This window comes from Dermacentor silvarum, chromosome 7 (genome assembly GCF_013339745.2).
Source record: "Dermacentor silvarum isolate Dsil-2018 chromosome 7, BIME_Dsil_1.4, whole genome shotgun sequence".
Taxonomy (NCBI): domain Eukaryota; kingdom Metazoa; phylum Arthropoda; class Arachnida; order Ixodida; family Ixodidae; genus Dermacentor; species Dermacentor silvarum.
The window spans coordinates 107317022-107338676 of record NC_051160.1 but is presented as its reverse complement, the minus strand read 5'-3'; the positions used below and the strand labels follow the sequence as shown (position 1 = coordinate 107338676).

Genomic DNA, 21655 nt, shown 5'->3' with positions numbered 1-21655 from the left:
CAAGTTTGTAGTGCCACCCGCACACGAGAAATGAAGTCCCCCTCATTCACAAGTGAAGAGTTTAGTTTCTAGAGCGCCCAGTTTGGTGTGAAATTAGAACGAGTATTTTTTCCAATCTGCGCGGTAACAATGCAGTCACGCTTGCAGAACATGCATTTATGCGAATCATGATTGTGTTCGAGTGTCGTCGTCTTCGTCCGCAGCTGGCGCGTTCGCACGCTCGTGCTCTGCGAGGTGAAGAAGAGGTTTTGCGTGCTATGAGAGCGAGAGAAAGATAGAGAGAGAGACGCATTCACAGAGCGATTCTGCTGGGACGCATTATCGCGGTATCGGCATTGGAACACGTGTCGGTGTTGCAAGCTGCGCTATGCAACGTGCAGTGATGGCCGTAAGTCTGAGACACGCGAAAAGAAATTATCATCATCATGAGCAATCAGATTAAAAGTTCGCGCGCACTTCCAGAAAATGCTGGTATACGATCGCCCAGCTTCGCTGTTTCAATGGTTGCGTGGCCGAGTGCAAGGTTAAGCGTTTTTTTTTGTTACAATAACAAACCTATATGCTGATAAAAACCCCGTAGGTAAGAGTGTTCAGTCTTAAGAAACAAGGAAGCACTAATGCTGCATATTCAAGGCCAAAGTCGGTCTGCCGAAATGAGACTTTCCCACAAGACCATACAACCCAACTGAAGCGTTCCACAAATGCTATCTTCATTTTCGAAGTACTAATAAAATATCAGCGCAAAAGGGTTGGCTTCTTTTTCAATTCAATTCAATTCAATTCAAGTTTCTTCACCAAACCAGCCATACATTTTTTATTTAACCACCAAGAAGGAATATTCCTTAGGCATAAACTCTAGCCCCAATGTAGTCAGTGCATGAAAAATGCTTAAAGAAGGGAAATATTAGCTCTTACAACTCTAACGAGTTGAATAACGGGGTGCTACATTTAAAGGAGGAACGGTACAGAAGAATAAAGCTGTGAGCACACGGTCATATATTTAAAGACTGCCCGCATAAATAATAGAATAACTCTGGAAGCTTTCATTCAGCGCTTCTACACAAAAAAATGAATTGTTGTCATAATGAAATTAGTTTTTCGCTAGCTATAAATAATGTTTGGCATTTGAAAGAAGCGCTGTAGCAAGGAGAGAATACATATTAACTGACTGTCAATAAACTTTTACTGTCTGTGTGTTTTGCACAGACACAATGTTCAGTACACAGGTGTTTTTATATCGTCTCTGTTGGAAGCGTATGTTTAACTTCGTCATCAGCAGCAGAACCCCACACCTACTAAGTTAGAGAAGCAAGTTTTCAACGTATTTGAGAAAGTCAGTACCTGCAAGAGAATATTAACTTTAGCGTCTGGTATTCACAGCTCCTCATTTTAAAATATTTCGTAAAATATGGCCGAACATTTAAATTGAGAAGACCATAAAATTACACAAACAAAAATAACATCGCGCTTCATTCCACTACTCTGAAGGTGGATTACAAGCGAAGCAGCTTAGCACATGATATAGAGGTGACACTTCACTTAGATAAAAGGAATGAGCAAATCTTATTTCTCTTGAGCGGTCACGGTGGTTATCCCGAAGAAAGACACATGTGCACACACTTTTATGTTGATCGGCTGCCTACACTCGCGTGGAAGACTACCGCCACCTCGAGCAGCCGGACGAAACTAGACATGTACGACTGGACCGCCACCTGGCGGAAAGTAGACACGCGCGATGGGACCACCGCAACCGGAGAGCGGAAGGAAAGTACGCACGCAAGCGCTTGGAATTATGACAAAGAGAGGGCGGTGGGAGCGTACACATGGCCGACGCGGGCCGCACAGTGGCAAATCTTTGAGAAGCCCTTATTAAAGCGTAAGTCGTTATCAGCTCATTCCAATAGCCGGCTCAATCCTGGCGGGAATCGAAACCTTTTTTCGCATTTCCTACGATAGCGGTTACGGCGGCGGGGACTATCGGGAACCGCGCCCGCTTTGTGGGAGCCAGATACTCTAGCACTGAGCCACGCAAGCGCTTGCTATCGGGCAGTGGAAAAATGCCCTATAAACGCTCGCACCCTAGGCAAGCGCGCAGGGGCAGACGACCCGAGCATCCTCCAGTATGGTGGTGCCATCTAGGTAAGGCGCCTGCAAACGCAGCGTGCGCAGACGAGGAGATGCCATTCAGACGAGGCGCGCAATCAATGCGATCCCGAGCTACCCGAGCTGCCGAGCCTCCGCCAGTATGGTGGTGCCATCTAGTTAAGGTGCCTGCAAACGCAGCGTGCGCAGACGAGGAGATGCCATTCAGACGAGGCGCGCAATCAATGCGATCCCGAGCTACCCGAGCTGCCGAGCCTCCGCCAGTATGGTGGTGCCATCTAGGTAAGGCGCCTGCAAACGCAGCGTGCGCAGACGAGGAGATGCCATTCAGACGAGGCGCGCAATCAATGCGATCCCGAGCTACCCGAGCTGCCGAGCCTCCGCCAGTATGGTGGGGCCATCTAGGTAAGGCGCCTGCAAACGCAGCGTGCGCAGACGAGGAGATGCCATTCAGACGAGGCGCGCAATCAATGCGATCCCGAGCTACCCGAGCTGCCGAGCCTCCGCCAGTATGGTGGTGCCATCTAGTTAAGGTGCCTGCAAACGCAGCGTGCCCGACAGTAGCAGTTGTAAGGCATGATCGGGCTTAGCAGACTGCCGTGCAGAGAGGATTACAAGCCGCAGCTTGCCGTCGACGCCTGGCGGACATTGGAGCTACTCTTGAGCCGCTCCACCAGCTTACGCTGTGAATGTGCACCGTGTGCCGCCCAGGCCTCTGACTTTTTATCTACAAGAGAGTCTACTAATCTTGAAAATGGTGATTACTGATAACGAATCTAATGAGAATGCATATCCAAGTGATGAGACATTATAAGCTTTTGCATGGAATGAAGCGATTTTGCAGCAAATTCGGGAGATGAGATTTTGCGCACGCAGATTTGTTGACGGAAGCGAAAAAGGCACGAAACCACACCCATAGAAAGCTTCACTGAAATAATAATCTAGTACTAAAGGGTTTCAGCATAACTGATCAACAAACAAGTTGCAGAATTCGCATTCGCTCATATTTATCAACAAGAAAGTGTCCCCTCTTCCCCCGAAATCCCAATGTCATTCCGAACACAGTTGACTGCCGGTAACACAATCAGCCACCAATTCACGGCGCTACTCCATGACACATTTCCAACCCCTAACTGTCTCTCCTGTGCTTCTAGCATTCCTCTCATAAAGGCAAACACTTTTCGCGCCAATGCGAGCTTTTTTCACCCTTGTCACAAAGTTTAAACATGGGACACACACTACGGTACCGCGCCGACGTTAAAAACGATTACGCTCGACATCCTGGCGAATTTCATCGGCTCAGTTTACCTTTCCGGATCAGCGCTCGCTCAATCCTTCCCGCCGTTTGAGCGCAGCTCTTAGGCGCCCATTCCACCGTTGAACGTCGGAGTGCTTCGGCGTAACCGAGAAAACGAGCACAGCGAAGGATGAAAGTGTGAATGAGCAGAGCAGCTGGGATGAAAAACGGCGATAGCTAAGAGAGCGCGAAAAGGAAAGTGGAGGAAGCTACCTTCAAGCACCCCCAGATGGCGCTCACGCCCGCGCATCCGCAGCACACGACTGACGGGCAATGTTGATCTCACTGCCGTGCTTTGGCGGCGCTGCGCTTCAACACTTGTGACAATTTGGCGAATCAGCAAGACCTACCAAGTGATCTACCTCTATCGCTTTCTTCGAAAATGGTGCGGTGAACTGCACTTGCTGTAGAGCTCTTCTGTATTGCAGTAAGCTCAGTCATCATGTTATTTTAAGCATTTTGAGCAGAATTGAACCGGCGCCCTATTCGCTTACGACGCAATTTACGCGGAAGCCTCACAGCGTCGAAAACATAGCCCATAATGATGTCTATATATGGGCTGCGGGCACGAGAGCATGTACAATGCCGAGAATAAAAATACAAGGAGAGAGAGTAGAAGCCTGGACAATTAAGAGCAAGGTGACACAACAGCGAATGCCGGACGAATTTAACGCAAGTATGTTCAGAGACACATTACAGGTGGGGTGTCTCTGAGCTAATCCATCAGCTTTGTGAAATAATGCACTCTAAAAAGTGTCAGATTTTACGTGCCAAAGCCACGATCTGATTATGAGCCATGCCGCAGGGTGGCTACGGCCTAAGTTTGGCCACCTGAGGCTCTTTCACGTGCACCCAATGTACGTGCACGGGTTTTTCCTGTACGCTGTGCTGTTTTTGTATACTGGGTGAGGTTGTTGCTCCCACAACAGCAGTGTATCGCAGATTCCTCTCGGTGCATGAATTATCGCCACTAGGAGAGGGTATTTAGTGAGTTGTAACATTCTTCCACCGGGTCGCGGTGCGGATTGCCCACTTGCAAGGTGAGCGTCTGCGCTCAGTTCCCTTCAGGGGTGAGGCTTTTGTTCCAAACAAGCACTGCGCAATACAATGTGATTAATGCCGCTGGTCGCAGAATTGCCCTCAAAAGCGAACTCACTGCCGGAGAGGATCTTGAAAGAGTTGGCGCGTTCGTTTGTTGGAGGCGGCACCGATTGCCAGCTAATCGCTACTGCTTCCTCTCCACTTGTTGTGGCTGGTGGCCGTTCTTGCGCACAACGGCAGCCCAACATGAATAGTCGTGCCGCTGGTTGCAGAATCGCTGTCGTGTGCCTGTTCGCCAGTACGAGATGGTATAAAAGGAATTGACACGTTCGTACGTTCGCAGCAGTGCCAAATGACGGCTTGGCACTAATTTTCCCTCCAATCGGTGAGGCTGTTTCTCCGCACAGAAGCATTGCAACGTAAATATAGCCGTGTGGCTAGTTGCAGAATTGCCAAGGTATGAGCACTTGCCACCATGACAGCATATTAAATACATCAGCACGTTCCTGCGTCGTGTCGCGGCACCAGTCGCCTGCTTCTCCGTACACGGTGTTCCTCGGCGTACAGTCCACTTTGGCGGCGAGGCTTTTGTTACACACACAGGCATAGCAACACAATGACAGTCGTGCTGCTGGTTTCACAATCACCTTGGAACACGGACTGATCACATGGAGAAGGTCTTGAGGGAGTTGGCCCGTTCCTATGTCGGTCGGCGGCACCAGTTGCCGGCATTGTGTAAGTTGTTCTGGTACGTTCGATGAGGGTCTTGGTCTGCACTAGAGCAATGATGCGCAATGATATTCGTGCGATTGGTTATAGCCTCGAGGCAAGTACTCTTCGAATGTGGGTTGCCCCTCCTCGGAACAGGAGTGATGGCGATGTCTAATGTCTGAGGGTAACTAACTTTATTGTGTTGCCTGACTTAGTGATGTTGTATTTTAGGTCATTTACACTACTTCATTTGGTAGTGACAATGGCTGGTAGACATAGCAAGTAGTGGGCGCCTAACTGACCAAACAGACGGGAACCCTTCGAAACCTGTTATACTTTGCGGTGACTGCTCATGATTGGCCAGAGAAAAATATTCTCCAGTGGAGAGCTATTGCCGAAGCCACTGGCAAATCTGGGGGATATCTGTAGGTGAGTATCTGTAAGTGTCTGTAACCTAGTGGACTGTCCATTTCGGCCACGGCTGATTGCCTGGGCTGGAGGAGGAGGCAGGCTGGAGGCGCATACCTCATTCTCACTCGTACCCAGCCCAGCCGATCAGCCCTTCAGCAGCAACCGACATGGATAATCCACTAGGTGGACATTTACAAAATATTCCTTTGGTATTGGATGGTGCGGGGGACGAGCCCGGGTTGAGTACTTTCTGTGGGCTTTGACCTTTATTTTCGGCTCTGTCTGGCTGGCGTGGTGCCGTTTTCAAAGAATTCTTCTCATAAATGGCTGTTCACGTAGGAATCTTTTCAAATGAAGCTTGTATACAATAGTCTGCACCGGCGACGTAACGCTAAAAAAACCAGATGCTCTCAGAGCTTCATAGGTGGCTCCTGCTCGGCACGCGCTCGTGCCACTTCTCCCGCGTTTGTCGTCGTCGTCCTCTTCTACAGCTGGCTGCGTTGCCGCTAATCATTCCTGCGTAGAATTTCACTTCTCTTCTGTCGTCGTAATGGGGAGACCGCGTTTACGGGTGTGTGAGCCATTTATTGTCCTACGTAACGTACAGATTTAATTTTGAAGAAATTTCATGGAAATCCATCCAGAAAGAACGTGCTAGGGAAATGACTCGTCGCCGAAGTGCCCATTTTAGCGTGAGGGCTTCCGAAGGCAAGGCGAAACGTCAGCCATGCGCCGCCGACCTCGAGTTGTGGGAGCGCGATGTTAAGGCCAAACGTCAACGTCATCTAGCCCTCCAGGAACCCGAAAACGGTGGCGCACGCTTTCGCAACCCTGGTGCCAACTTCCCCGGTTGGACGGCCAGGTTTTAACGCGAGTTTCCCAACGAAAACTTCGAAGCCAGCTGCAATGGATGTGACCGCGGTTGTGGCTCTAGCACAACGTGGTACTCGTCAGTGCAATTCGTTCGGAGGAACACCGAATAAACACAAGACAAGCTTCGCTTACCTACATTTCCTCGACAGGGAAGGGGCTACTGATTTGTTGTACCATGGCTTTGGGGACAGCACCGCCATATTTAGATGCATAAGAAGTGCAGCTAGGGCGTGCCGCGGACTCGAACTCCGTGGAACGCATCACCTACAGTCAATGAAGGCCTGGTGCTCTGATAACCTCACTCGGCTGCAGTCATAAAGCTCCAGCACCTGCACTCTTCTAGATCTAGAACTCTTCCAGAACCCACGCACGCCAGTTCTCGCTTCTGCGCGAGTAGGTTTTGATATGATTCTCAATTCGCGAAGCGTCATTGCATTTCCGTTCTAGGCTTCTGCGTTAAAAATGATGTAAGCAGGCGGTAAGCTTGAAGAAATATCCTGTAGAACAAATGAATAAATATTTTATGTACTTCATTTCTAATGGTGTTAGCATTTCTGATACTTTCATATTATTTTATTGACCTTTGGTATCTAAATACCGAAACAATGGTAAACTTCAAGGCAAATTTATTGCCAGTTCAGCGATTGAATGACTTCAGCGTATCCTGGGATAACGCTATATGACAATTCCAGAATTCTGTACCTTAACGAGTCACGGGAAGTATTAAGTAAGGTTTACGGGAGCGCGCCACGATTGAAGATACTGCTTGTAAAGTCTTGAAAATTTCCGTTTTCAGATATCAATTACGATATTCTGGAAGAGTGAAAAGAGAAAATAGAAAGGAAGTCATGGAACTCAAGGCTGAAGGTAACATAACGTATCTTGTGCACGTCATGTTGTGCTATTTCTCTTAGCAACCAGCTACAATTCGTCAATTGCAATGAGTGCAGTAAAGTAATTAATTATGAATTTAGTTAGCGCTTTTCCTTTATTTAGTTGATTATGTTGTTCTTTTTCTTGTGCGAGTAATGCCCATAACTTTGATCACAAAGACAAACATGGCAAGTCAAACTACAGCGCTGTGCAGGCCTGGGCTTACTCAAGTACCCAGACCCAGCTTTTCTGGCGTCTCTGTGCCTAGCCCGAACTTTATACTGTCATGCCTAGTGATGGCTCGAGGTTGAAGCTGTGGCACGGGCCCGTTCAATGATAGTGACAGATCGGGCCTACGAGAACACGCGGGAATTTTGGATAGATTTAAGGCATGCTGTGTGAAGTTATATGCACAAATTGGAATAATTGTTTTTGAACTACCTTAGCAAGCACACTATAAGTTTGTTGAGGACATAATGTTTTTCTCTAAAAACAAAATCATCACATGAACGCAAAACAAACATACTAAAGGCCCCTCTTAATATGGTTTCACTGTTACCCATTTTACGTATTAAGTCCAAGGGTGATAAAATTGTCACCGCACGCCGTATTCTGACGCCGTCTCAGTGAAAGCGTGAGAGAGGGTGCGTCGCCGATTTCGGCTCAATCTGGCGCACGCAAGAGAGCGAAGTGGGAAGGAAGCGCTCCGTCTACTCCGGGCGGCCCGAGTGGCCGCACGCACCCGTCCGCGAAGAGGGGGAGAGGGGGTTGCGTACCACGCCGCGTGTAAGTGGTGTATTTTTTATTTATTTATTTATTACAAAAACCCGCATTCGCTCCAAGAGCATTACAGCGGGGGGGGGGGGGATATAGACACATTTATACATTTGTGGATGCAAACATTAAACACAGTGTCACACAAGCGAAACAAGGCTTTACAAACAGGTACACAAAGGCAATAGATCGCTAGTATCTATAGGTATGATACCCGTATAAAACAAAACAAGTACAGAAGTACAGTGCAGAAAACAAAACAAGTACAAGATCAGGTAACAGCAGCGTTATAGAGCTTGAACACACTTATAAAACTGAGAATTAAATGCGATGCTTACAACGTTTTTAGGAAGCCTGTTCCACTCAGATGTCGTTCGTCGAAAAAAATGAATACTTCAGCAAATTGCCTCTGGAAGTTGTCTCCCGAACTTTAAAAGCATGGTCGCGGCGATTCGAAATGTAATGTGGTGCGAGCATGTAGTTCGTTTTGTCTATGCCAGAGCGCCCATGGAAAATATTATGAAAGAACTTCAGCCTAAGATACCGTCTACGATCACTCAAAGTCTGCCGTTGCAATCTGGTCTTCATAGCGGTGACGCTACTTGTGCGGCGATAGTCACCGACTATGTACCTGGCTGCTCGATTTTGTACGCGCTCCAGCAAATATATCATGTTCTGTTGATAAGGATCCCATAGTACACTCACGTAGTCGAGAATAGGAATTGCTGTAGTCATCTGAATCCCAGAAATAACCGCTGTGACGTTTCCCGAAAGTGGCGATCGCAAGTACACAACTTCTCAGCGTTGGAGAGGGCGTAGTTTCCGTGCACCGCCTGCTGGAACTGCTCCCAAGAGCACGGGCACTACGTGGCGGTACCGCTAAGTCGTTGTAACTCAAGCTTCTGCAGTTTTACTTCAAACTCGTCTGCAGTTTCACTTCAACGTCGCTGTCATTTCTGCTTGTTTTGTTCGAAGGCCTTTTTCGACTTTCTGGCGGAGATTTTCCATGTGTGCGACGATACGGTGTGTTGCATTCCATGGTCTGTATATAATTTTGCTCTGTGCCTTGGTCTTTCAATAAAGGGTCAATGACTGCCTCCACCTCTTGCCAATGAATTTGGAAGGCGCTGTCTCGCAGGCAAGGCATTAAGAGCTGCTTCGCCTGTGTATCTCTCCAAGAATAAGTCAGCTTCAGAAATCAGCTTATTCAACTGAGTTCTCAAAGCGCTTCTTTGCAGGTTGAGCCGTTCCATCGTGGCATCAGGGTTTACACTTCGCTTACCGCAATGGGGATCGAGACGTGGTGTTAGTTCCGGTTGGGTGTGGCGCCTGTAGGCCTTCTTGAAGGCGCTCATCGATGACCCTTTTTTTTTACCCGAAGATATTTGCTGGTTTCACCTAGCTCGTTTGGCTGTCGACGTCTGTTGACCTCGTTTTCTAAGCTCGATCGTTTCTCCCGGGTTTCGGTACCAAATATAGAGGAAATTACGGCAGGTCAAAAAGGAAGCAAGTGCTTCGGTTAGGTGAACAGAAGAGGTAAGTCTATTTCGATAGTGCTGCCCATTGCCGAGCGGCTTCGGAGGAGTACACGGTTGCCTGCTGACGAAAAAAAAATTAAAATCTCATTACTTATTTCTTCTCTTTTACGTGCCAAAAGCACGATTTCACTATCAGGCACGCCGCAGTGAGGCACTCCGGAATAATTTAGACCACCTGGGGATCTTTATCATGCACCCAATGCAAGGTACAAGGGCTTTTTGAATTTAACCACCATCGAAATGCAGCCGCCGCGGCCTGAATTCGATCCCGCCGTTGACAAAAAAATAAAGAGGCTCAAGTTGGCAGGTTCTTCACTACGAAACACATGAGCTCGCGTTTCCCTTATTGGTACCACAGGAGACGCTGAAATCGCCTAGTGTCGGCGGAGTTTTACAGCGCAGGTGTTATACGCTAGGTTCTGGGAAAGATGGTGGCCACCCCAGAGCTCACGACCAGCCGATATCGGTGATAAAAGCCTATCGCCGGGTATTCCCCAGGTGCGTTATATTGCGAGAAGTGTCAAAATGTATTGTGATAAAAATATTGTAATAAAAAAGACAACCGGAATAGACACTGTTTAGCATAGATTGCGGTTTGCTGTCACGGGCTCTATAGGCAAAGCACGTAGCTTTATCTTAGTTCCCTTCCAACCATGCAATGGGTAGGCCGCGTGCGGTGAGGACTGCGAAAGAACAGCGCGCCTACAAAGAACGCCGTCGTAAACAGAAGCAGGAATGTGCGCGGCGAAGGCGGGTTGCACGTAATACGGACGAAGATCGTGCCTCAAACGTCAAGCGTATGCACCTTTAGTTGGGTCACCCCTACCGACTCCACTCCCATCGTAATTGTGGGTGATTTTCAAAATAGACGTGTCTCGGCCAGACGGAAAGTGGTTCGTGGTGGTTCTCTTGGAAAGGTTCGGCATTCAATGTTAGACAAACATCAGTGTGCCCGCGACACCACATCGGTCGTGTATAGACCTCACATACAGCTCCGTTGGCCATCCACCTTCACAGAGGGGTATGGCTCTGAATATTTTGCAGGTATCCGAAGCTGCACTTTGTGTTATATGTGCAATATGATGTCATATCCAATTAATCGACTTAGTACAAGTCCCCATTACCCTTTTGCGCCATTCAGTCCTTCGGCTGCACACAGAAGGCCTTGTGTGGCGTTTAAATTGATGGCGCCTTCTCCTTAGGTCTCCACCAACTAACCGCTGTAAACGATCTATTTTCTCTAATACCTCTATATACTACTTTCACTTTGTATATTTCCAAGGTTTAACAACATGGTGGTGTCTTTTGTATGTCATACACTGGTCGAGCAATGGCAGAAGTTGCTGATATTTATTTTTGGATGTGCGATCGAAGGTAAGCTCATTCAGTCAGTTAGGCGACAGATTACCATACATTGAATCACAGCTGTTTTTTCCACAAAGGCGTTGAGGCTCTCAGCTCCACTGTAATTACTTACACTTCTACACAAATTTCCTGCATAAGGAAGCCTTCAAAACTTTGCGGACAACGACACAAAGCTGGCTTCTACACAGCATGTGACTGAGCTCATCAACGAGGAACGCGATCTTTTATTTGTCAAAATTATGTGTATACTTTACGGAAACCAATGAATACGGGTGCTACGAATTATTTCCGTTTGAACTGCACTGAATTATATTTGCACTATATCGCTGATGTTTTCTACACAATTTAAGCAGCATACAGGAAAAAAAATTACAGCAGATCACGAGGTGAATGATGATGAGTGGGCGAAGCTCCGGAGGGAATCATCGGATCTCCCGCTTAAGGGGACGCTAGCACAAACGCGTTAGAAACGTGCAGTACTCTCTAGTAAGGGGGAGCGGCCACAGCGTCTTACGCAGCCATTTACACATGCCGGAACGTGCACCGCGTTTACCGACGCCATCACATGACTGCTGAGAGAGTATACCCCCCGTATTCATAAACGCTCCTCGACTTGAACTTGACTTGCCACCGCTTTGGGCAGCGCGTTCGAAACGCGTTGAAGGTAAGGTGGAGAGGCCACAGCGTCTTACACCAGCTTCTTACACGGGCCGTAACGCGCTAGCACAAACGCGTTAGAAACGCGCTAGAAACGCGGCCTTTCGTTAATGTTGGGTATTTATAGCCATCGTGGTGCGTTTGTCCATGTCCGCTTCGTGGCGTAGTGGGCTAACGCCGCGCGCTCGGAAGCGAGGGGTCCCTGGTTCGATTCCGCGCTACGGACACAACTTCGGAATTTTTTTCTCATTTTTCTCAGACTGGTTACACACTACTACTACTACTACGACGGGTACGGAACGGGTGCCGCCATAAGGAGCTTCACCCGTAAAACAGAAAACCAGCGCCTATGCTGTTTTGTATTCATTGGTTCTGTTGCTGCGCTATTATCTTCGAACTTGACTTGACCAACCAGTCCAACTCAACTGCTTTGGTCTAGAACGTTGTTGTCTGTCAGGTGCCACGGTCTCATCCCACAGTTTAACGAGTTTCTTATAAAAAGGTCTAATGTACGGCTATAGTGGTACCCGTGTCTTATTATTCCTATTCCTTGGATGTTTACCAATACATGAGCATTTCCCAAGTACAACACTACATTTGGGTGTCGCTAGGACCTCAGTTAGGCTCATTGAAAAACTGCAGTTATTTCTTTGAACAACAATTTGTTTTGCAGGTGGTGGAGATAAAAATGAAATGAAGAGAGAGCTTGAACACTGGGATGATGAGCAGAAATGCGGAATTCTCTCTTTCACAACAGAAGGTAAGTGTGAACTTACCCGCCTTATATATTACGCGCTTAAGCGGCGACAATACGGTGTCTCGCAACTTTACATCAATGTTAATCCACTACGATCGAGATTCGTGTGACATGATCTCGGCTCGAATTTCCTTCACTAAGGAGAGCGGGTTATTCTCCGAATTAGCAGCTGATGCGTCAATAATGATGTGATAGAACGACTGGAATATAACTCGTGTCGCAGTAAAATCAACAGTGATTGTCTTATTCCCATCATGGGTTAAAAAATTTGCTTACAATTTATTGAACCTACAAATCACAGCTCATAGATCTGCGAATAAATATAGCGGAGAAAGTAGAGGGAGGATGCCACAAATGACTTCCGTTTGAGCCGCACGAAAACATATTTGCACTATATCGTCGGAGTTTTCTACGCCATATATGCAGAATACTGAAAAAGAAAGAAAGAAAACCAGTGCCTATGCTGTTTTGTATTCATTGGTTCTGTTGCTGCGCTATTATCATCGAACTTAACTTGAAGAACAATCAGTTCAACTCAACCGCTTTGGTCTAGAACGTTGCCATCTGTCATGCGCCACGGTCTCATCCTATTTTGTCAGAGCTAGTAAAAGACAGTCCAGCTTAGTGTCACATGAATACGCTCGGCTCACTGCTTTCAATGACATGTGTTTTCTTGTGTGCACTGGCGATTTCTTTCACAACGGAGAGGTCACACCGCGGCTACACATGTCATTGACATTAAGAGCTGCCACGCCCGAGACCAACAGTGTTTAATTTAAGATCTGTAAATGAATGTAACCAATGGCGTTTGACAAATTAAACCGCATGACAAGCATCTTGGAACGAAGAAATGTTATGAATATAAGGGTATCATTTTTAAAGCTTCTCCTATACGTGCACAATCGGCATAAACAAGTGAAATGTTGACTCAAGATCGACCTAATGTGCATTTCAAAAAGCAAAAATTAAATGAGGGGCTTTCACTTCCCGAAAATACACAGTGGTAGAACCTCTTCGCTACAAGTGTCCACAGTTGTGGACACAGTTTCTAAAGCAACCTACTTCTAGAGGAAAAAGTGGCGAGGTACTAGAATTGCGCGCCTTTCACAGCCTGGACCATGGTTTACACGTTTCGAAGGAGGAAGCTATATCTTGGTTGTGACGGCTGCTAAGAATAAAAGAAAATAGCCTGCGAGCGTTCTCGCAAATGTTCCTGTTCCCTACCACTGTCTTCATTTGTGGACACTTTCTCTAAATCCCAGCATGGCTCAGCAAGAGGTAACGAAGCACTAAAATTATGCCAGTTTGTTAGCCTCCATCATGGCTTATCCTGTTTCTGAAGGAGGTGAAAGGAAATATAGTCATGCACCCGAATTAAGCACGAAGCTACAAAGCTGGACCCCGAGCACGATACTGAGGAAGTGCCCCCCCCCCCCCCCGAACTTCAGGCATGTGCGAAAACGTAGCACCTGTACTCTTCTGTCGCCCTTGACGACACTTCGTACCCAGATACGCGTCTAGGCATGTTCGGAGGTCTACTGGCATGAAGAAATTCTCCCATCTCCTCCAAGCGTCCCGGCAGCTATACACCTTTTATAGCGAGCAGACTGCAAGCAGCGCAACAAGGGCCTCCACATGCGCGCCGTCGCCTTTCGAAAAGAAATCAGGCAGGCATCATCCGCCACCCGCCACTCCAGCAACGTTCCGCCGAGAGGCCGGTAATCACTTACTTTTTTTTATATACACTATGCAAAAGCAGAGGAAAGACATGCTCCGTTCTGAACGGCAAGAACTGCGCCAGAGCCTTGAATGTAGGAGACTAGACTGTGTGCGAGGTTCATCCACCTGATTTGTACAAGGATTGCCCGTATTTGCGACAGTTCCTTGTGCACGCCTTTACACAAGGCGAGGAAAAAAGCCCTACCGCCAGCGCTGGATAGCCAATTGCCGAAAACGATTGCTTAGCTCACGCTACCTGCAGCAACAAAGTTTTACCGCCTACTCTGGCACAAATATATGGTATGTTGTACTTCTATAATCATGCAAGTCAGTGCTACGTCGTCCCCATGCAAGCGTGGTGGACCTACTCGAGCGGCTTCACTATCTATACCAGCGAAGTCAAACGTGGAATAACAGGCAGCCACCGCGAGTTTTCTTCCTTCGCCGCGAATCAAATAGCAGGACAGCGATTCATTTGCCACTTGCAACACTCTTTGCTCACGCGTACGCGACTACATTTAAATTTGCGCTTTAGATACCCAGAAACACCATATACGATTATATGATCACAAGTGGTGACCATAATTACGTGGTCGTAACCAACCACTGAGGACAGAACAGGTCGCAAACAGGCTTTTCCTGCGAGCGTACACACGCCTATTCCCGGAGAAAGCTGTTGCACAAACAATTAACAAGGAGAACCGGCGCACGGCTTTAAGAACCCGACAAATCTAGCGCTGTAAAGACTAGAATATCTAGGGTAAAAGCAAACCTAAGCCTGCTACGTTCATCGCCTTCAGCCGCCAACCTATCAAGATTGCAACGCAGACAGAATGGATAAATCAAAGGTAAACTTCCACTGCCTCTGCACCTTTGGCCAAAATTTCCTGTCGTCCACCCTGGCACCACTGCTCACCGTGGTGGCTGAAATAGCGGCTGTCTGAGCCGTGCCTGCTGCCACCGTGGACATTGTAAACAAGTGAAAAAACGCCGATGAGAAGGCGCTCAATGGTGGACGCTGTCACATGAGCAAATATCGCGGCGTCCATAGTTAACACAGCTGTAAAATGTCTATAAGAAGGACGGTGCATCTTTCATTCAGCAGTCGTTCTTGTTATGCATTCAACGGTCATTGGCTCATTGGTCTGTTACCTCGTACCTCCTTAACGCAGGGATACCATTCAGTCCCACACTCTGGACCTTTAAGTCCCACCCATGATATCCTAGTGCCTCTCGTAACAATAGGCAGTAGATGTGTGTGGTCAGGCATGCTGTCAGGTTTACGCGATTCAGTACTAACTTACTATCACAATAAGAACACTGACTGCAAAAGACGTGAATATTTTCTACTAAAAATAGGCGAAACACTGACACGGATGAGGAAGCAAGCGTGTATTGCTCTACTTGCGGCAAGCACAGCTGCTACGACAGCGCGGGCGTAATTTCTAAAAAGCGGAAATGCTCCTAAACAAGTTCACAACAACGCAATACTTTGCATTTCAGTATTCTCTTTTATTTCTCGGGAGGTTTTTCCGCAAGGCAGTATTCGCCTATGAAATAATGCGTGCTATCAATCCCGTAATTTAGAAACCTTGGCACTACAAGCAATCTTCTTTGCATATGTCTTTCATAAGTAATGAAAAAGCGCTTGATTCAGCATTCATCAAGGACTACAGAAGGCATAGGTGAATACCCCCCCCCCCCCAAAAATCTTTACTGACATTTATTCCGCAGTTTCCCTTAATTCTTCAAAGAGCGTTCAAATATTGATCAAGAAAGGAATTAGTCAAGGAGACGGAATGCCAGCCACGGAAAGACTAGGAGGACTATAGGATCAATTAATTTGAATATTCTTTTAATTTAATTTGAATATTAATTGAATATTCTTTCAACAACGACTCATTTGGGCAATCGTTTTTCCCACTTACGATACGTGAATGGAATCGGTTACATTCTGATATCACGGAAGCCGAAACAGTGTCCGCTTTCAGTGCAAAGTTAGAACATACATCTAACCTCTAGTACCACCCTCATTGCCACGCACACTCTCTCATTTGAACGCTAGTTCCGTCTTCTTAGATTCCTGCACTTATACAATGTATTTCCTTTCCTAATACTTGCTGGTGATTGCCTATGAAATGTGTACTGGTTTTCTTGGTGAAAGGGAGTGCTTATGCTGTTGCACATAACTTCGTTCTTATACTATCACTTGCGTGCTTCTTTATTCCATTCCCCCCCTTTTTTAACAGATTGCAATCCTGTGCCTGCTTGTGCTTCGCGTTTTTATTTTTTTTTCAGTATTAGTTCATGCTTGCGCATTACGCATGATCGACAAGGCGTTGATTCTCTTTGGTTGGCAAACTGGTTGTAATCCTTCCTCGTGGTTGTACTTCATTTCGTGTGCGCCGCATGCATGTTTTTGAAATGTTAATTGGAATTTGTGCGTGATTTTTGCTTTAAATGCCATGTATAAGAGCGCATGGTTACAAAATGTCAATTTTTTTAACATGATTGTCTCTTTGTAATGCCCACCTGCTATGCTCTCAACTGAGAGTGGCAGTATTGAAAATAAATAATAAAAAAACGGGGAGCGTTTGAATGGGTTTGCAGATCGCAATGTCCTGTTCAGTAAAAAATATAGATAATTAAGAGCAAATGATTGAGAACTTCAGCCAACAAAGTGGAAGAACACGTCTGGCAATTACTATGCAGAAGAGATGAATGAGATGCGAAAGGCAGGGAGGTTAACGGGAAGATATATATCCAGTTTGCTACGTTGGGTGAGGGGACACAGAAAGATAAATAAAAAATCCACACACAGAGAAATACAGGGAGATGGGTAAAAAACACACACAGTAGACTAAGTTAATGTTCCATAACCTGGCAAGTGAACGAGAATTCGTGATTGGCACTCAGCCTCTATTTCTGTGCAAGAGAGCATTTGTGCAGGCCTATTACTCACGTGAAAGTAATTTACCGAAAAAATCAACTTGGGTTGCTGCGCATAAGATACACATCACCAAGTTATTGCATTGACCAGCAGTTTACCGCTAAACGTTTGAAGAAAAGTGCACACTCATTGCATTCTATCAGTACTGTCATTTCGCCAACAAGTTTTGAAGTTAATAAAGCCTCTAAATAGATTTTGATTACCACGCAGACAGCGATAAAGCTAAAAATTCGCGCAGGCAGTATAAGGGCCACAGCCGCATTTGCGTATGTGAAACGTCTTATGCATTCTACAGACGGCGATGGGAAGAACGGTAGACAAATGAAGCAACGAAAGAGGCAACTTACATTTATTCACGAACTAGAAAGCTTACACGTCCAATTTTTATTACAGATGGGTGGGTCTTACGGTTTAATTTTGCGATCCTGCTCTCTCCCTATTCGATACCGCAACGGTATCGAGACAGGCGTAAGAGACTGGATTATGAAATTCATGTCATTGATGTCATGAATATCATGTTGTGCCACGCAATATAGTAACAAGCATATAGTGATTAAATATTGTGATGTCATTTAGGTAAAAACAACACTGCGGCATCACGACCGCGTAAGAGGACGGACGGACGGACGGACGGACGGACGGACGGACGGACGGACGGACGGACGGACGGACGGACGGACGGACGGACGGACAGACAGACAGACAGACAGACAGACAGACAGACAGACAGACAGACAGACAGACAGACAGACAGACAGACAGACAGACAGACAGACAGACAGACAGACAGACAGACAGACAGACGGACGGACGGACGGACGGACGGACGGACGGACGGACGGACGGACGGACGGACGGACAGACAGACGGTCGGACGGATGGGCAGACATACAGACAGACAGATAGACCAACAGCCGGATGGACGGACAGACTCATCGTGCCTACAATAGGCAAAGCACGCTTCGCGTCAACATAGCATATCGTCTGAAGCACGCAGACGTTGTTCCAAGCTCGGCCCCTGCGCTAGCGATGAGGGGCTTTAACGTAAATGGTTGAAACAAAATGGCGGTAGTATACGACACTTTTGTTCTTTGTAAATATACAGGAACAAAAAATTTCGGGATGAGGGACAGCTGGGTAGGATAAGTGGGGAGAGCAACCCGCCCCGCGAATCTCACAGAGTGTGGGGGGTTCGTAACACCAACATGCCGCCGGGTCGCACGACAGCACTCGACGCTGAACGGAGGAAACGCAAGCGCCGACCTGCACGCGCTGAACGAGCTAGTCATCGAGAGCGCCGAGGCGCCTTAAACTTGTTTTGCCAAAGTATGCGCGAGCCATGTCAAGACGGCCGATGTTCGGGGAGCCCGTCTCGCAGCTTTTGACGTCGAGAAGCACATGCTGGAGTGGCAGAGCGTACCGAACACGAACGCTCGGCTGCCAATGCTAATTGCGCAGGAATTACGCTACCATTAGAATTTGATGTAAGTAAACAATGGACATTCAAAAGAGACAAGAACAAAATAGACACACACAAATAAATAAATTAATTTATTCATCGATTCATTTCAACCACCATGTACGTCGCCTGTGCCATCTTTCGCGTCGATACTTACCTGACGATTCATTTCTTTCTTTACAGCAGGGAAAAAGGAGTACGAACTCCACGTCTGGGAAGAAAGACTAAGGTATGAATACGAAAGAACGAGTAGTTACACAGGCTGCCAAGAAGCACTGAAGAAGTTCTGCAATAAAAACAGACACCAGCGCTTCGGGAGAACCTGCAAGAATATAGGTCTCACCAATCGCAGTGCTCCTCATGTCTACCAAGGGCCAGTAAATAACAAAAGATAAATGATAAAATGCAAGGCTTTCATTATCTTAAGGCAACTCGTTACAAATATGTTGTATTGTTCTCAAAATAAATTCTGGCTCTTGAGTAAGTAACTCTTGTGTTTCATTGCGGTCATAATAGGACTAATACGCTGATATAAAAGAAATATAGACGCCATATCCCGCAACACGCAATAATTCTGAACATTAACAAGGAATACTGTACACTGAGCAGCCCGTATCACTGCTTTCACAACGAAACCAGTAACTCGATTTATGCGAGTAAGGTCACTGTTGTGCACAAATCGAAATCAGGGGTGCTATGCAGGATGTGCCGAGTTTGGCGAAACTCGGGCTCTTCCCGAGCTCTGGCGACGCCCCAAGATGAAAGAACTAATAGTAACAAGGCAAAGTTTGTCCGTTGGCACGCCTCCAGTTTCATTGGTTTATCTAGGTTCACTCTGGGTGGCTATCATCTCTTGGTCGTTGCCATATGGGCGGTCGACAAACTGCGGGTCACGTGATCATACGGTCGGTGCATGGTCGTGTCTTCTTTCACTTGGTTGTCGTTCCACCGAGTGCATTACAGGCACAATCAAGTTATAAAATAAATGCATTTAGTACAATAATATTAGTCAGTTTAAACAGGCTTATAAGCATTTTAAAGTTTACAAGATCTACACTGAATGTGTATTAGGCTAATTTGTAGATTAATACGTTTCGCGTTATACCACGAGGGGACGCTCACCCTCCTTTTTTTCCTCTTGATTGGATTGGCGCGGCTCAATACGTGCTTGCGCTAGCATTCCCGAGCACAGATTCGTGTGCGCTTAGTTTCCGCACTAACCTTTCAACAGATCGCTCGCTGCTCCTTCTCTTTCCTCTGGATTGAATTGGTGCGGCTAGATGCGTGCTAGCGCTCCCATTTCCGAGCACAGATTGGTGTGCGGCTGGTTTTCGCACTGGTCTTTCAACAGATCTATCGCTGCTCGCCCTAAAGTAAGGTTGTGAGACGAAGTGAGCGTCGGCTAGCACAGAAGTGGTTTGCCGCACGCTTAGCGTGTAAGCACGCAGTAATGACGGAAATCAATGGGTCAGAAAACTACGCTTTATTTTCTTGTATTTTGTGATGCACCTTCATACTGGCTAGCGCCGTGTGATGGCTTCTAACAACCGTAAGAAAGAGTCTTCATAGGCGGGTAGCCCGAGCGGTCCTTGGCTTCTAACAAACGCAAGAAAGTGTTTTTGCAGCGTACGTGGCCGTTGACTGCCATCACATTCATCCCAGGTGGGACTGCAGCATCGGTGCAGTTACCCTGTACCCACCGCTGACGAGGTGGCGCTTCACTTTTTGACAATAACATTCTATTTTAATTTTTTTGCGTGTGAACACCCGTGATGGGGTCCACAAAGTTCAGGCTGTGGTTTACTGTCTCCCAATGCACATTGAGGCACAGCCCCGTTATCATCTACTAAATTTGGGATACAGTTGTATGCGGACAATTCGGTACTATGAATAATGGTTCCGGTTGAACATTCGCTGCAATAATGGCGCCTAGCGTAGCCGCCTTTCGTCAGTCGACCTTGAAAAGTCTCAGCACCCCTCTGGTCGCGCAGACCATGCCGAAGATCCATGGGCCACCATCTTTAACACCGCCGTAATTTTGGCGGCTAGGTGAAACGTTGTCGCCCGTCATTAGGCGGCCTCGACTGTACTTTTGCTCGCCGCGAAGAAGGCACTCGTCAATTTGCGCTATCTTCCCGGGTCCACCGAGTGGAGGTCGCGCCAGCAGTTCGTCCCTCGCGACCTCACGGAGGTATTTCCTGCAGTCGGCGATGATGTGCTCGGACAGAGGATACAAGTCACCGGTCATCTCCTCCAACAGCCATATGTATATACGCTTTTGCTCACGCAGTACGTGAGCCAAATTATTTGCCGCCTGGAGGGGTGGTCGTTCGGATGGCCGAGGCGGAACGTGTTGGCGAAGTTACTTCATTCGCCTCTCTGCCCGTGCAGTGCAGCGGTACCGTATAACTGCGAAAACTGCTTTGGGCACCTGTTACACCAGAGGGCAGCCCGCCGTCCATTCTGAGTCTTCCTATATAATGAGACCACTTCTCCTTCACAGGTTGGTTAGTCCGGGTTGAACGCCAGGTGCTCGCAGGTGCCCCAGTACTTCAATGACGACACCGGAACTGTCTAGGCGCGGGGGTGTGGTGGAAGAACAGCGCTTGAAGCGGGAGGGAGTCGAAGCGATCGCACGAACTATTCCTCCACAGCCTAGTCACACCAATCTGTGCTGGGAAAGCATAATTCGCCCGCCACGCTGTCTCCGCAGATGAGGGCCTTCGCCTAACCCGTCACACAGCCAGCGCACTCAAATTTTGGAAAGGCAAAAATGACGCTGAAGCTCTACGTCGGACAAGTGAACGGGTCCTGACGGTCATATTCACGCTTGCTGCCGCTGTATGCGATGGCACATGCTGCTGCTGCCGCCACCATGTTCCCGAGTTCAACTCGAGGGGGGCTTCGTGATGTACGAATTTGGCACGAGTTCGCGTGTCAATCAAAACCATAGGTCACGCCCCGTGAGAGGCATGTAACTCTTGTGCGCGCGCCCGCCACGGTTTGGCCACGCCCAACTTATTTTCCCGCAATAGCTAAGTGGTGCGGAACTGAGAGGCATCAACAATCTTAACCGCCGATGGAAAATACGCACATCACACTGTCATCGGTGATGTACTGAGAACCA

The 21655-nt window shown here is 47.3% G+C and overlaps 1 protein-coding gene across 1 annotated transcript in view; it reads left to right on the top strand.

Moving 5' to 3' along the window:
- Positions 1-19010, top strand: part of LOC125946917 (uncharacterized) — a 79008-nt gene extending 59998 nt beyond the window's left edge. The window contains exons 3-5 of the mRNA XM_049671106.1: positions 7233-7303; positions 12317-12403; positions 18712-19010. Coding sequence (XP_049527063.1) covers positions 7233-7303; positions 12317-12403; positions 18712-18923 — 370 coding nt within the window. The 3' untranslated portion in view covers positions 18924-19010. The remainder of the gene's footprint in view (positions 1-7232; positions 7304-12316; positions 12404-18711) is intronic.
- Positions 19011-21655: the final 2645 nt, after the last annotated feature.